At 43.6% G+C, this 13,017-nt stretch overlaps 1 protein-coding gene across 1 annotated transcript in view; it reads right to left on the bottom strand.

Annotated features, from left to right (window-relative positions):
* Positions 1-6,505, bottom strand: part of LOC121574752 (rho guanine nucleotide exchange factor 3) — a 57,851-nt gene extending 51,346 nt beyond the window's left edge. The window contains exons 1-2 of the mRNA XM_041887308.2: positions 6,171-6,505; positions 2,994-3,056 (exon numbers count right to left, since the gene is read on the bottom strand). Of these exons, the coding sequence (XP_041743242.1) occupies positions 2,994-3,056; positions 6,171-6,203 (96 nt within the window). The 5' untranslated portion in view covers positions 6,204-6,505. The remainder of the gene's footprint in view (positions 1-2,993; positions 3,057-6,170) is intronic.
* Positions 6,506-13,017: the final 6,512 nt, after the last annotated feature.

Genomic DNA, 13,017 nt, shown 5'->3' with positions numbered 1-13,017 from the left:
ATTGAAGGAATGATGGATGGTGCTAAATACAGGGAAATTCTTGAGGGAAACCTGTTTCAGTCTTCCAGAGATTTGAGACTGGGACGGAGGTTCACCTTCCAGCACGACAATGAACCTAAGCATACTGCTAAAGCAACACTCAAGTGGTTTAAGGGGAACATTTATACGTCTTGGAATGGCCTCGTCAAAGCCCAGACCTCAATCCAATTGAGAATCTGTGGTATGATTGCTGGACACCAGTGGAACCCATCCAACTTGAAGGAGCTGGAACAGTTTGCCTTGAAGAATGGGCAAAAATCCCAGTGGCTAGATGTGCCAAGCTTATAGAGACATACCCCAAGAGACTTGCAGCTGTAATTGCTGCAAAAGGTGGCTCTACAAAGTATTGACTTTGGGGGGGTAAATAGATATGCACGCTCAAGTTTTCCGTTTTTTTTGTCTTATTTCTTGTTTGTTTCACCCAAAAAATAATTTGCATCTTCAAAGTGGTAGGCATGTTGTGTAAATCATATGATACAAACACCCATAAAATCCATTTTAATTCCAGGTTGTAAGGCAACAAAATAGGAACAATGCCAAGGGGGGTGAATACTTTCGCAAGCCACCGTAGGTCAAATGAACCTCCATTTCCGGCTGTCTCATGTTTGTTCCAATAGCCGAGTGAAAACCAGACTTGTGGCAACACGAGATTAGGGTAAAATCAACAACTAAGACATTTGCCATTTTCCTCAAAGAGTGGTTGAATACCTTTCACATATCTAGCTATGATCTGGAAGGCACTGACATGTGCTCTTGTTGAACCCTGCAAATAAAGTTTGTAGCAAAGTTCTACATGTTGTAGCAATTCGGGGAAGCACCAAGAAAGCTAGCTTCCATGGGGGTGCGCTTATCAGTTTTATCAACATCATTTTTTGTAACAATATACAGAGTCCCATATAAATAGAGAGGAGTGTCCTATATGGAATACACGTGGCTTTGGTTTAGGAATATCAAATAAAAAATCAAATCAAATTGTATTATACATATTTAGCAGATGTTATTGCAGGTGTAGCGAAATGCTTGTGTTCGTAGCTCGTGCACACATCCCATCTGGGCCTGCTATCGTTAATGGGTGTATAGCCTATTACGGCAATCCACAGCATGTTGTTGTTATTGTAGATTTACCGTTGAGTCGCTTGATAGCAATCACTAGGTTATGTTCCTCACCAGAAGGAGTGGAGGGAGAAACAATAGTTGACCTCCTTTTCCTTTTCCAGTGGTCTCCTGCCAGCAGAGGCTTGGCCCTGACAATACCAGGCCGACCTTTGTGTGAGCCGACCAGGCCAGTCAGTCAGTCACACTGCTGAACACAGGCCAAACAGTCACGTGGCACCACATCACCCCCCTACCCCCTACCCCTGGCTCTAGCCCTGGCCCTAGATCTAGCCCTGCCCTGCCTCAAGCTCTGGTCCTGCCCTGTCCTGTCCTGTCCTGCACCCTGCTTGTCCTGGACTCCAGTCAAACTAACACGTGGCTAGATTACAGTACACAGGACCTGGCCTGGCCGTAACTCCTAAAATAACAGTTTAGAATTTATCATTTATGTGCTCTTGAATAAAAATGTATGAATAAAAAATATATAATAATAATAATAATAATAGTAGGTACTGTAGGTACCTTCTAATACAATTAATGTGTTGACTAGAATACTGAAAGCAACACAAGTTTGACTATCTATAGCTAAAGATAATAGCACGATTATGCCAACTAATAATCCAAAAAGAATACAAGACAATCCAAAAATAGATTGTATCTGTTAGAAACTGTTTGTATCTAAAATAAACAATTTATTCCATGGATTAATGTTTCCTATTTCTGTCTGACTTTACAACCTGAGTCATATCATTTAAAGCGGTAAAGGGAGGAGTGCTGTTTTAAAAACAATGGTCGGACAAAGACAGTAAAATCACAATGCTCTGCATTCAAACACCACAGTTCCACCTCACATCTGACCTCATCCATCCCACACCCAGACCTGTCTCCGCCAGCTCTGGACCTGTCAATCAACTGACACCCCACCCAGAGACACTCACAACTTCCATTATCACCCAGACCTGCTGCCTCTACACTTTAAAGAGGAACTAAGTAGAAAAACACGTTGAAGCAGATTCCACATGGTTGGTTTTGTGTTTGGACATGCTCAATGTATTCTGTGGAAATAGCCTACAACCAACAGCCAACACAAGTTCAAGTCATATACTGCATTTTTTTCCTGACACCACTCAAAACTCTTTTGTTCTCTGACTGAGCTACACACTGTCTGGATTGTCAAGGTTTCTTCAGTCTGGTCTTTAAAGGTACAGCTTCGGAGCAATTGACGTTGTTGTTGTGGTTTTATGCTGTTAGCTAAGAATTTGGACTTGGCTGCCAATGAATGTCCACGTCAACACAGCCAAAGCGCCAATAGCATTGTACGGTACTTCAGCGTTTTAGCATTGGCCCAACCAAGGAGAACAAAATGTTGACAGTTGGTTTTATAAAGACCCAGCTATTACTACTGCTATTCACTAAAGGGTCTAGGTAGCACGGACCTTAGGAAATAGACATAGGCCTGGAAATGGCCTGACCTTTAGGGAAGCAGAGAGTCTCGTAATGACCAGAGAGTAAAGCAAGTTGTTGTCTGCATCACACAGACCATAGAGAAAAAAGAGAGAGGGAGAGAGAGAAAGAGAGAGAGAGAGAGGGAGGGAGGGGGGGGGGGGGAGAGAGAGAGAGAGAGACAGAGAGTTCTCCCTCCGGAACAGTGTTGTTCAATCACCCATTATCACCAATTTAGAATATCACTTACCAGTAACGGGAGGAGAGAGGGGAGCTGGGGAGCTACCGTACAAAGGTAAGAACCGAGGGACCGTAAGTCAAAGATGGTCCTAACAAGTTCATGTCAGAGACATGGCGATAGAGTGGAAAAGGAGGGCGAAGACAAAGCCAGCGTTCTGAGATGAATCTGTACTCACGTTGATGTCCAGGCTGCACAGGCTGAGAGAGTCCACATCCCTCCTCCTCTGTTTCCTCTTCTTCTGTAAACACACAACAACAACACAAAAGGGTGAGTTTTAGAGAGAACATGGAAGTTCGGTAACGTGAGCAACTGAATAAAAGTAATTTACTGCCTCACACGGTTGCTAAGCTACAGGTTGACCTGTGAAAACAAAAGAGGTTTCTAAACGTTAGGGTCTTTCGTGATTGATAAAGGTTAAATGAAGGTATGGAGGCTATGAGGCCAGTGAGAAGAAGAGGTAGAGCCTCTTTCTATATTTTGCATACTCCGATTCGGCGTTTCGATAGGAATGAAATATGCATGTGCCTAAGGCTAATAGAAATCCAGCATACAGTAAACCAATCATTGGTGCACATAATAGTTGGCTCTTCCCCAACCATTTAGTAGATAAACTAGGCTGCTATATTTACAGGCCTAGCAGCAGTTAGTCTAAATGGATTCCATCCGCTGTTTTCTTCTACTTGGTTAATTACCATGACAACAAGTGTTCTCCAGCTTGGTTACCAGGGCTTCTCTGAGGTCAGGGAGAGGAGTTGAACAATGTATGTAATGGAACACAGGTAGCACAGAGAGAAATATGCATTATTTATGTGAACTCAGCACAACACGGTACACAATCAGGTTGTACAACTGATGTACATTTGACCTGAAACAACAGAGAGTTTGTCTGCACAATAATCTCTCCACAACGCTTGTGTAATTATTGTTGTACAGTTGTGTCAAATGAGTACAGGGCCTCTGAGATGTACAGTATCTGCATATTTCTGGGGCCTAACTACTTGCCTTGGCAGAGATAGAAGTCCTTCTATAATGGAATACAACATTACATTGCATTCTAACAGCAGAACAGACGCACACAAATCCTCTGGATCTGAGCTGAACAGGACAATGAAACATCCTCCCTACTGTACAACAGACCTCCACAACACACTCCAACGGATCTTCTCGAGCTGAACAATGGGGCACGTGGACCACAACGCAGACAGATGTGTTGTTTGGAGTGTGTTACATATGGAACCTTTATGCAAAGGGCCTTGGTAGCACAGACGTATCTAAACACTTACAGTGGGCTCCAAAAGTCTTGGGAACATGATCATTTTGTTGTTCTTTTGGCTCTGTGCTCCAGCACTTTGGATTTGAAATGATACAATGACTATGAGGTTAGTGCAGACTGTCAGTTTTAATTTGAGGGTATTTTAATCCATATCGGGTGAACTGTTTAGAAATTACAGCACTTTTTTTTTTAGAAATTACAGCACTTCTGGAGTAAACGTTTTCCAGTAAACTGACTATTCGAGGTCATCATTATTTTAAATCTTATTAAGCATTCAGAGGAAAATAACTGGTTAGACTGAAAGGAAACTAGTCATAGTTCATGGAACTGAGAGATTCATTTCCTATTAATAGTGAAACTTTATGGAGGGTTTAAACACCATCTCCATCAAAGAGCTTTACCTTATGATGAACATTTCTTCATTAACATTTGAGTCACAGATCTGTATCAAAGATATTGGTATCTATGCAGTTAGTTGGCAGAGAGACATCCTTCCCCACTCCATCACCACCCCCTTCCCTACTCCATCACCACCCCCTCCCCTTCTCCATCACCACCCCTTTCCCTACTCCATCACCACCCCCCTGCCCTACTCCATCACCACCCCCCTCCCCTTCTCCATCACCACCTCCCTCCCCTACTCCTTCACCACCCCCCTCCCCTTCTCCATCACCACCTCCCTCCCCTACTCCATCACCACCCCACTCCCCTTCTCCATCACCACCCCACTCCCTCCCCTACTCCATCACCACCCCCCTCCCCTTCTCCATCACCACCCCCCTCCCCTACTCCATCACCACCCCCCTCCCCTACTCCATCACCACCCCCCTCCCTACTCCATCACCACCCCCTCCCTACTCCATCACCCCCTCCCCTTCTCCATCACCCCCCTCCCAATCACCACCCCCTCCCCTACTCCTTTCACCACCCCCTCCCCTTCTCCATCACCACCCCCTCCCCTACTCCATCACCACCCCCCTCCCTACTCCATCACCACCCCCTCCCTACTCCATCACCACCCCCTCCCCTACTCCATCACCACCCCCCTCCCCTACTCCATCACCACCCCCCTCCCTACTCCATCACCACCCCCCTCCCCATCTATATAGAACCTGTTAGCTTAGTTTCAAAACGTTTCACTAGTTTATGTTCACTCAGACTAGTTTATATCAACGCACGTCTTTACTCCAGAGGCACAGCAGGTGCAGCCGGCCCAGGGAACATATAACACTTCCTGTGTAGAGTGACAAGAGCCTTCCCACACACACACACACACACACACACACACACACACACACACACACACACACACACACACACACACACCTTATCATACAGAGCATTGAGTGCATGGGGACACAACAGATGGTGACTAGCTCTCTGTTTGACTATACAGTGAAACTACCTCTGTTTCCTCCAGACCAGAGGATGTTGTGAAGACCTGTTTATCTCACTAATATGTGACCGGTCTGTCCTAAAAGGTAGTAATTAGTGTGTGATTGGACAATACAATTTTTAAAAAATGCTAAAAATTGTATAACCTACTAATAGAACATTACAGATGATGTTCAAGATTGAATAAAGTATGTATCACTTTGAGACAATAATTATTTTGCCCGTTTATGCATTCCCTTAGCTAAGCAGGATCATGTACTACTAACATTGCCTGACTATTGGCTTCCAAAAAGTTACGCAATTCAACTATCGCTTAACTTGTAATGCAGGCTGTAACAAAAACCTATAAAAGACATGGTCATTTCATGCTCTGCTCTGCATCAAACATCAGAAGCATCATTTTGTCAGGGTTACCAGGGTTGGCAGTCTACTGTAGGACTATAACTGTACTTAATAACAGAGCAGCCCTGATAGGACTCTCTCACTATATTCTCCAGAGCAGCGCTGGTAGGACTCTCTCACTATATCCTCCAGAGCAGCACTGGTAGGACTCTCTCACTATATCCTCCAGAGCAGCACTGGTAGGACTCTCTCACTATATCCTCCAGAGCAGGTTTGGTAGGACTCTCTCACTATATCCTCCAGAGCAGGGTTGGTACATACAGGACCTCTCCTCTTACTTACCTTCTGATGCACAAACAGACAGCACCCCATCATGAGGGACCCCTGAGCCGGTTTGCTCCCCAGAGTCACGTTAACGGTTTCCTTTCCCACTGAGGGCCACTGCTAGCCCGGATCTAGCCCGTTCTTCAGATAGCCCAGGTCACACAGACTCAGATCTAGTCTGCTCCTCTGCTCGCCCAGGAAACAAGGGTCTCACATCCAGCTTGCTCTTCACACACAGGGTCCACAGAGGTGTGTATGTGCCTGTATCTGTTTGAATGTGTGTGTGTGGTAGAGAGAGAGAGTCCCATGCATGAGCGACAGCCAGACGAGGCAGAGTCGCGCTGCTTCACAACAGGATGTTCTAGTAGCGAGAGGAGTAACTGAGCTGATGCTATATCGGGCCTGACGAGTCACAATGGCCGACAGACCACACTTTTTCTTCTTCCTCTTCTCGTCCGAAAGGTTAGTGCACCGCCCACCCGCCTGCCCTGCTGCCTCTCGGCCTGACAGACAATGCAGTCCCTGGCCACAAATAGAGAGAGCAGTACTAGGGGTGTAGTGCTAGTGCCATCTCCTCATGATCATTAGGTTCTGTGGTCCACTTCTCACACCCATTACTGAGGTCAATAAAGAACTGGCAGTACTACAAGCCTTAAAAGCTTTATTTCCACTGAAAAAAAAATCCATGCTGTTAGAAATGTGTGACAGTGTGAAATACTTTTATAGCCTGCAAACCAATGTTTACCATCACATTCAATGCTATCATCTCACTCCATATCAAATCCAATGTTTTTCCCCTATAGGAATCAATAAAGTTTATTCAATCACTCGTCATTGTAGCCCTGGTGACACAGATAGCCTGATAACAACATTGCCCATATTTGGGATAGAAACAAACTTCATACTGTGCAAATGGATGGTAAAGTATTTGGTTAACTGCCTACAGTACAGTAGGTGTATGACAGGATGTTGTTCACCTAACAGGGTGTTGCTTGTGAGAACAGGAAGTTAACAGGAAACTAACAGGAATCTAAGACGCTACAGTGAGTCACAACTTCCTGGAAGCATTTCCTGTATTTCCTGAATACAAAGGGAAGAAGAGCGAGACCATAACAGATAGCTAAGACTGAAGTCGTCAAGACGACAGTGGTCGAAGCTATACCTTTAACTTTAATAAAGCAAGTATGTCCGAAAAAACCTGCCCTGTGTAACTGTGTATTACTAAAATATGTGTGGATTACATAAACCATCTTGAGACAGGATAAAACAAGAACATGTATAGCTGATTTATAGCCTTCAGTTTGGGGCATTAAAGAGTGACTTTCTCAAAATACCTGCTTGCTGCAGCAAGGTACATTGAGGGTGACACCACGCATCAAGTTCAGTAGTAATCATCTGACAATAACTCATGCTATAAAATACATGTCTGAAATACGACCCTGAAAGTGCAGTTTCATCCACTTTGAAGTGTTTCACGAACTGCAGTACAAGTTCTATTTGAATAACCCCAACTGTACTTAATATTAATGACGTCACCACATTGACCTCCTGTTACTTTATGCATCAATCCAAAATGTTTTATTTAATTCATTTGTTTTATGTTTCATAAGTTGAAAACATTATTGTGTTGATAGCATATGTTTATCATTATTCTGCTTTTATTAGTTAGAATTTTTAAATTTTCAAACTTCAATCCGATTCCTGTCTGAAAACCTCACTCAAGGTGTTTGCTGATCAAGTGTATAGGCTATATCACAACATTGATATGTTGTTATAAAAGCATTAGATAACCTCACTGGAAACAACATGTTATCGTGTTGTCATAGTCTTGTGGTTCGAGATTACAATAATACTTTCCAGATTTGCCTCATGTTACTCTAGAGCAGGGTTCTTCAACTCCGGTCCAGGAGGGCCGAAACACTTCTGTTTTTTATTTCTACCTGGTAGTTAATTGCACTCACCTGGTGTCCCAGGTCTGAATTAGCCCCTGATTAGAAGGAGAGGATGAAAAACAGAGGTGTTTCAGCCCTTCAGGACCGGAATTGAAGAACCCTGCTCTAAAGGTTAGGAAAAGTGGGCTCACTGCAAACAACAGGGCACACAGTTCAACCGTAGAGTACACACACACACACACACACACACACACACACACACACACACACACACACACAGCTAGCAATTATCCAGGAGCAGGGTGTAAAACATTTCAGAAGTGGCTGCCAACTCCGGACTGTGCACGTTCCCCAGGTGGAATTCCACTCAGAGAGAAATAGATCACTGCACCCAGTTATCTCTGGTTGAAACGCTGCAATGAAGTATATGGTAGCATTCAATAGTCGCTATTACACTCATAGGAACAGGGCAAACCAACGTGTCAGACAACCAAAGTTCCGATAACACTAAAATGAGAGGGGTATTTAGGTCACACAAACAACAAATCTCAATAAAAAATGAAATAGGAAAAAAACTGTAAAGTACAAACTCAACTATTTATGGAGTTTGGACACACCTTCTCATTCAACAGTTTAATTTATCTTTACTATTTTTTACATTATAGAATAATAGTGAAGACATCACAACTATGATTTGTTTAACACTTTTTTTTTTTGGTTCTACATGATTCCATATGTGTTATTTCATAGTTTTGATGTCTTCACTATTATTCTACGATGTAAAAAAATAGTAAAAATAAAGAAAAAACCCTTGAATGAGTAGGTGTCTCCAAACTTTTGACTTGTACTGTAAATCATAGGGTACGTCCCAAATGGCTATCTAGTGCACTAGATAGGGAATAGGCGTGCCGTTTGGGACGCTGCCATAGCCTCTAAACTTGGCTGATCTCCTGGTTGAAGGAACAGAACATTCATACCCTGGAGATAGATACATATGATTAATAGAACTTGATAGATACAGTGTTGTGTTGGGACTTTACACAACAAAGAAGATAGCGACACTCTATAATGATTTATTTTAACTTATTATATCATGAATAATCATGAATAGTAATTTGTATTTAGTGTACGAACTATGCACTACTAATACATTTGGATGGAAATGTGTTATGCCGCTAACTCTAGTGCAATTCTCATGTTGTGCACATATGTCACGACTTCCGCCGAGGCTGCCTCCCCTCTTTGTTCGGGCAGGTTTCGGCGTTCGTCGTCACCGGCTTACTAGCTGCTGCCGATCCATTTATCATCACTCCACTTGTCTTGTCTAATTAATCACACACACCTGGTCCTTATCCCCAATTAGTCATTGTATAAGTGTTCCCTCTGCTTCCTTGTCTGTGTGGGTGATTGTTTGTTGTGAGCTGTGTGTAGCTCGGTTGAGCTACCCTTACCTTGTTGTTTGCCAGGGTAGATTTTCCCCTGTGCCTGAGTTTTGTTGTCGCATGCTTGCGCAACTGTTTATCGACGGAATACACTTTTTGGATGCATATTACTCTCCTGTGTCTGACTCCTTCTATCACACGCATCACAACATAGCCAGGTCGTTAAAAAATGAACAAATCGGAAAACAAGTCTGAGTCGGCTGATGAGTGGAAAACGGCATCATCTTCACTCCAGCTCTCCCTGGTATGAAATAACAGACAGACAGACAGAACAAGGGAGGGAGGAGACAGGGAGGTAGGGAGGACTACTCCCATGTTCTGTGCTTGGAGTGGCCATCACAAAGCCCTGACCTCAATCCTATAGAAAATGTGTGGGTAGAACTGAAAAAGCGTGTGCGAGCAAGGAGGCCTACAAACCTGACTCAGTTACACCAGCTCTGTCAGGAGGAATGGGCCAAAATTCACCCAACTTATTGTGGGAAGCTTGTGGAAGGCTACCCGAAACGTTTGACCCAAGTTAAACAATTTAAAGGCAATACTACCAAATACTAATTGAGTGTATGAAAACTTCTGACCCACTGGGAATGTGATTAAATAAATAAAAGCTGAAATAAATAATTCTCTCTACTATTATTCTGACATTTCACATTCTTAAAATAAAGTGGTGATCCTAACTGACCTAAGACAGGGAATTTTTACTAGGATTTGTGGAATTGTGAAAAACTGAGTTTAAATGTATTTGGCTAAGGTGTATGTAAACTTCCGACTTCAACTGTAGTCTCCTCTGAACAGTTGATGTTGAGTTGTGTCTGTTACTTGAACTCTGTGAAGCATTTGTTTGGGCTGTAATCTGAGGTGCAGTTAACTCTAATGAATTTATCCTCTGCAGCAGAGTTAACTCTGGGTCTTCCTTTCCTGTGGCGGTCCTCATGAGAGCCAGTTTCATCATGGCGTTTCATGGTTTTTGCGACTGCACTTGAAGAAACCTTCAAAGTTCTTGAAATTTTCCGGACTGACTGACCTTCATGTCTTAAAGTAATGATGGACTGTCGTTTCTCTTTGCTTATTTGAGCTGTTCTTGCCATAATATGGACTTGGTCTTTTACCAAATATGGCTATCTTCTGTATACCATCCCAACCTTGTCACAACACAACTGATTGGCTCAAACGCATTAAGAAGGAAAGAAATTCCACAAATTAACTTTTAACAAGGCACACCTGTTAATTGAAATGCATTCCAGGTGACTACCTCATGAAGCTGTTTGAGAGAATGCCAAGAGTGTGCAAAGCTGTCATCAAGGCAAAGGGTGGCTACTTTGAAGAATCTCAAATAGAACATATATTTTGATTTGTTTAACACTTTTTTGGTTACTACATGATTCCATATGTGTTATTTCATCATTTTGATGTCTTCACTATTATTCTAAAATGTAGAAAATAGTAAAAATAAAGAAAAACCATGGAATGAGTAGGTGTGTCCAAACTTTTGATTGGTACTGTATGTTAGGCTTGGATTCACCATGCCAAAAGGTTTTTCCCCAGGTGCATGAACAATGAGGACATTTACTGCGATGTTGATGAGACCCTATGGTTGTGGACTACAGGAAAAAAAGGACTGAGCACGCCCCCATTCTCATCGACGGGGCTGTAGTGGAACAGGTTGAGAGCTTCAAGTTCCTTGGTGTCCACATCACCAACAAACTATCATGATCCAAACACCAAGGCAGTCGTGAAGAGGGCATGACAAAGCCTATTCCCCCTCAGGAGACTGAAAAGATTTGGCATGGGTCCTCAGATCCTCAAAAAGTTATACAGCTGCACCATCGAGAGCATCCTGACTGGTTGCATCACCACCTGGTATGGCAACTGCTCGGTCTCCGACTGCAAGGCACTACAGAGGGTAGTGCGTACGGCCCAGTACATCACTGGGGCCAAGCTTCCTGCCATCCAGGACCTCTATACCAGGCGGTGTCAGAGGAAGGCCCTCAAAATTGTCAAAGACTCCAGCCACCCTAGTCATAGACTGTTCTCTCTGCTACCGCACGGCAAGCGGTACCGGAGCGCCAAGTCTAGGTCCAAAAGGCTTCTCAACAGCTTCTACCCCCAAGCCATAAGACTCCTGAACAGCTAATCATGGCTACCCAGACTATTTGCACTGCCCCCCACCCCCCCCCCCACCCCATCTTTTTATGCTGCTGCTACTCTGTTAATTATTTATGCATAGTCACTTTAACTCTACCCACATGTACATATTACCTCAACTACATCAACTAGCCGGTGCCCCAGCACATTGACTCTGCACCGGTACCCCCCTGTATATAGCCTCCCTACTGTTATTTTATTTTACTTCTGCTCTTTTTTTCTCAACACTTTTTTGTTGTTGTTGTTTTATTTTACTTTTTTTTGTTTAAATGCATTGTTGGTTAAGGGCTGTAAGTAAGCATTTCCGGTAATGTCTACACCTGTTGTATTCGGCGCATGTGGCATATAACATTTGATTTGATTTGATTTGAGAGTCACTGGCATCATGAAGAACCAGACCAGACCAGACAGAGAAGCTCATTCCTCCACTATGATTAAGCTTATAAACAGCTACAGTGGGGAGAACAAGTATTTGATACACTGCCGATTTTGCAGGTTTTCCTACTTACAAAGCGTGTAGAGGTCTGTAATTTTTATCATAGGTACACTTCAACTGTGAGAGACGGAATCTAAAACAAAAATCCAGAAAATCACATTGTATGATTTTTAAGTAATTAATTTGCATTTTATTGCATGACATAAGTATTTGATACATCAGAAAAGCAGAACTTAATATTTGGTACAGAAACCTTTGTTTGCAATTACAGAGATCATACGTTTCCTGTAGGTCTTGTCCAGGTTTGCACACACTGCAGCAGGGATTTTGGCCCACTCCTCCATACAGACATTCTCCAGATCCTTCAGGTTTCGGGGCTGTCGCTGGGCAATACGGACGTTCAGCTCCCTCCAAAGATTTTCTATTAGGTTCAGGTCTGGAGACTGGCTAGGCCACTCCAGGACCTTGAGATGCTTCTTACGGAGCCACTCCTTAGTTGCCCTGGCTGTGTGTTTCAGGTCGTTGTCATGCTGGAAGACCCAGCCACGACCCATCTTCGTCCTGTCCCCTTTGCAGAAAAGCATCCCCAAAGAATGATGTTTCCACCTCCATGCTTCACGGTTGGGATGGTGTTCTTGGGGTTGTACTCATCCTTCTTCTTCCTCCAAACACGGCGAGTGGAGTTTAGACCAAAAAGCTCTATTTTTGTCTCATCAGACCACATGACCTTCTCCCATTCCTCCTCTGGATCATCCAGATGGTCATTGGCAAACTTCAGACGGGCCTGGACATGCGCTGGCTTGAGCAGGGGGGACCTTGCGTGCGCTGCAGGATTTTAATCCATGACGGCGTAGTGTGTTACTAATGGTTTTCTCTGAGACTGTGGTCCCAGCTCTCTTCAGGTCATTGACCAGGTCCTGCCGTGTAGTTCTGGGCTGATCCCTCACCTTCCT

Source organism: Coregonus clupeaformis, chromosome 10, assembly GCF_020615455.1.
Source record: "Coregonus clupeaformis isolate EN_2021a chromosome 10, ASM2061545v1, whole genome shotgun sequence".
NCBI classification, from domain to species: Eukaryota; Metazoa; Chordata; class Actinopteri; order Salmoniformes; family Salmonidae; genus Coregonus; species Coregonus clupeaformis.
This window is presented reverse-complemented; position numbering and strand designations above follow the sequence as displayed.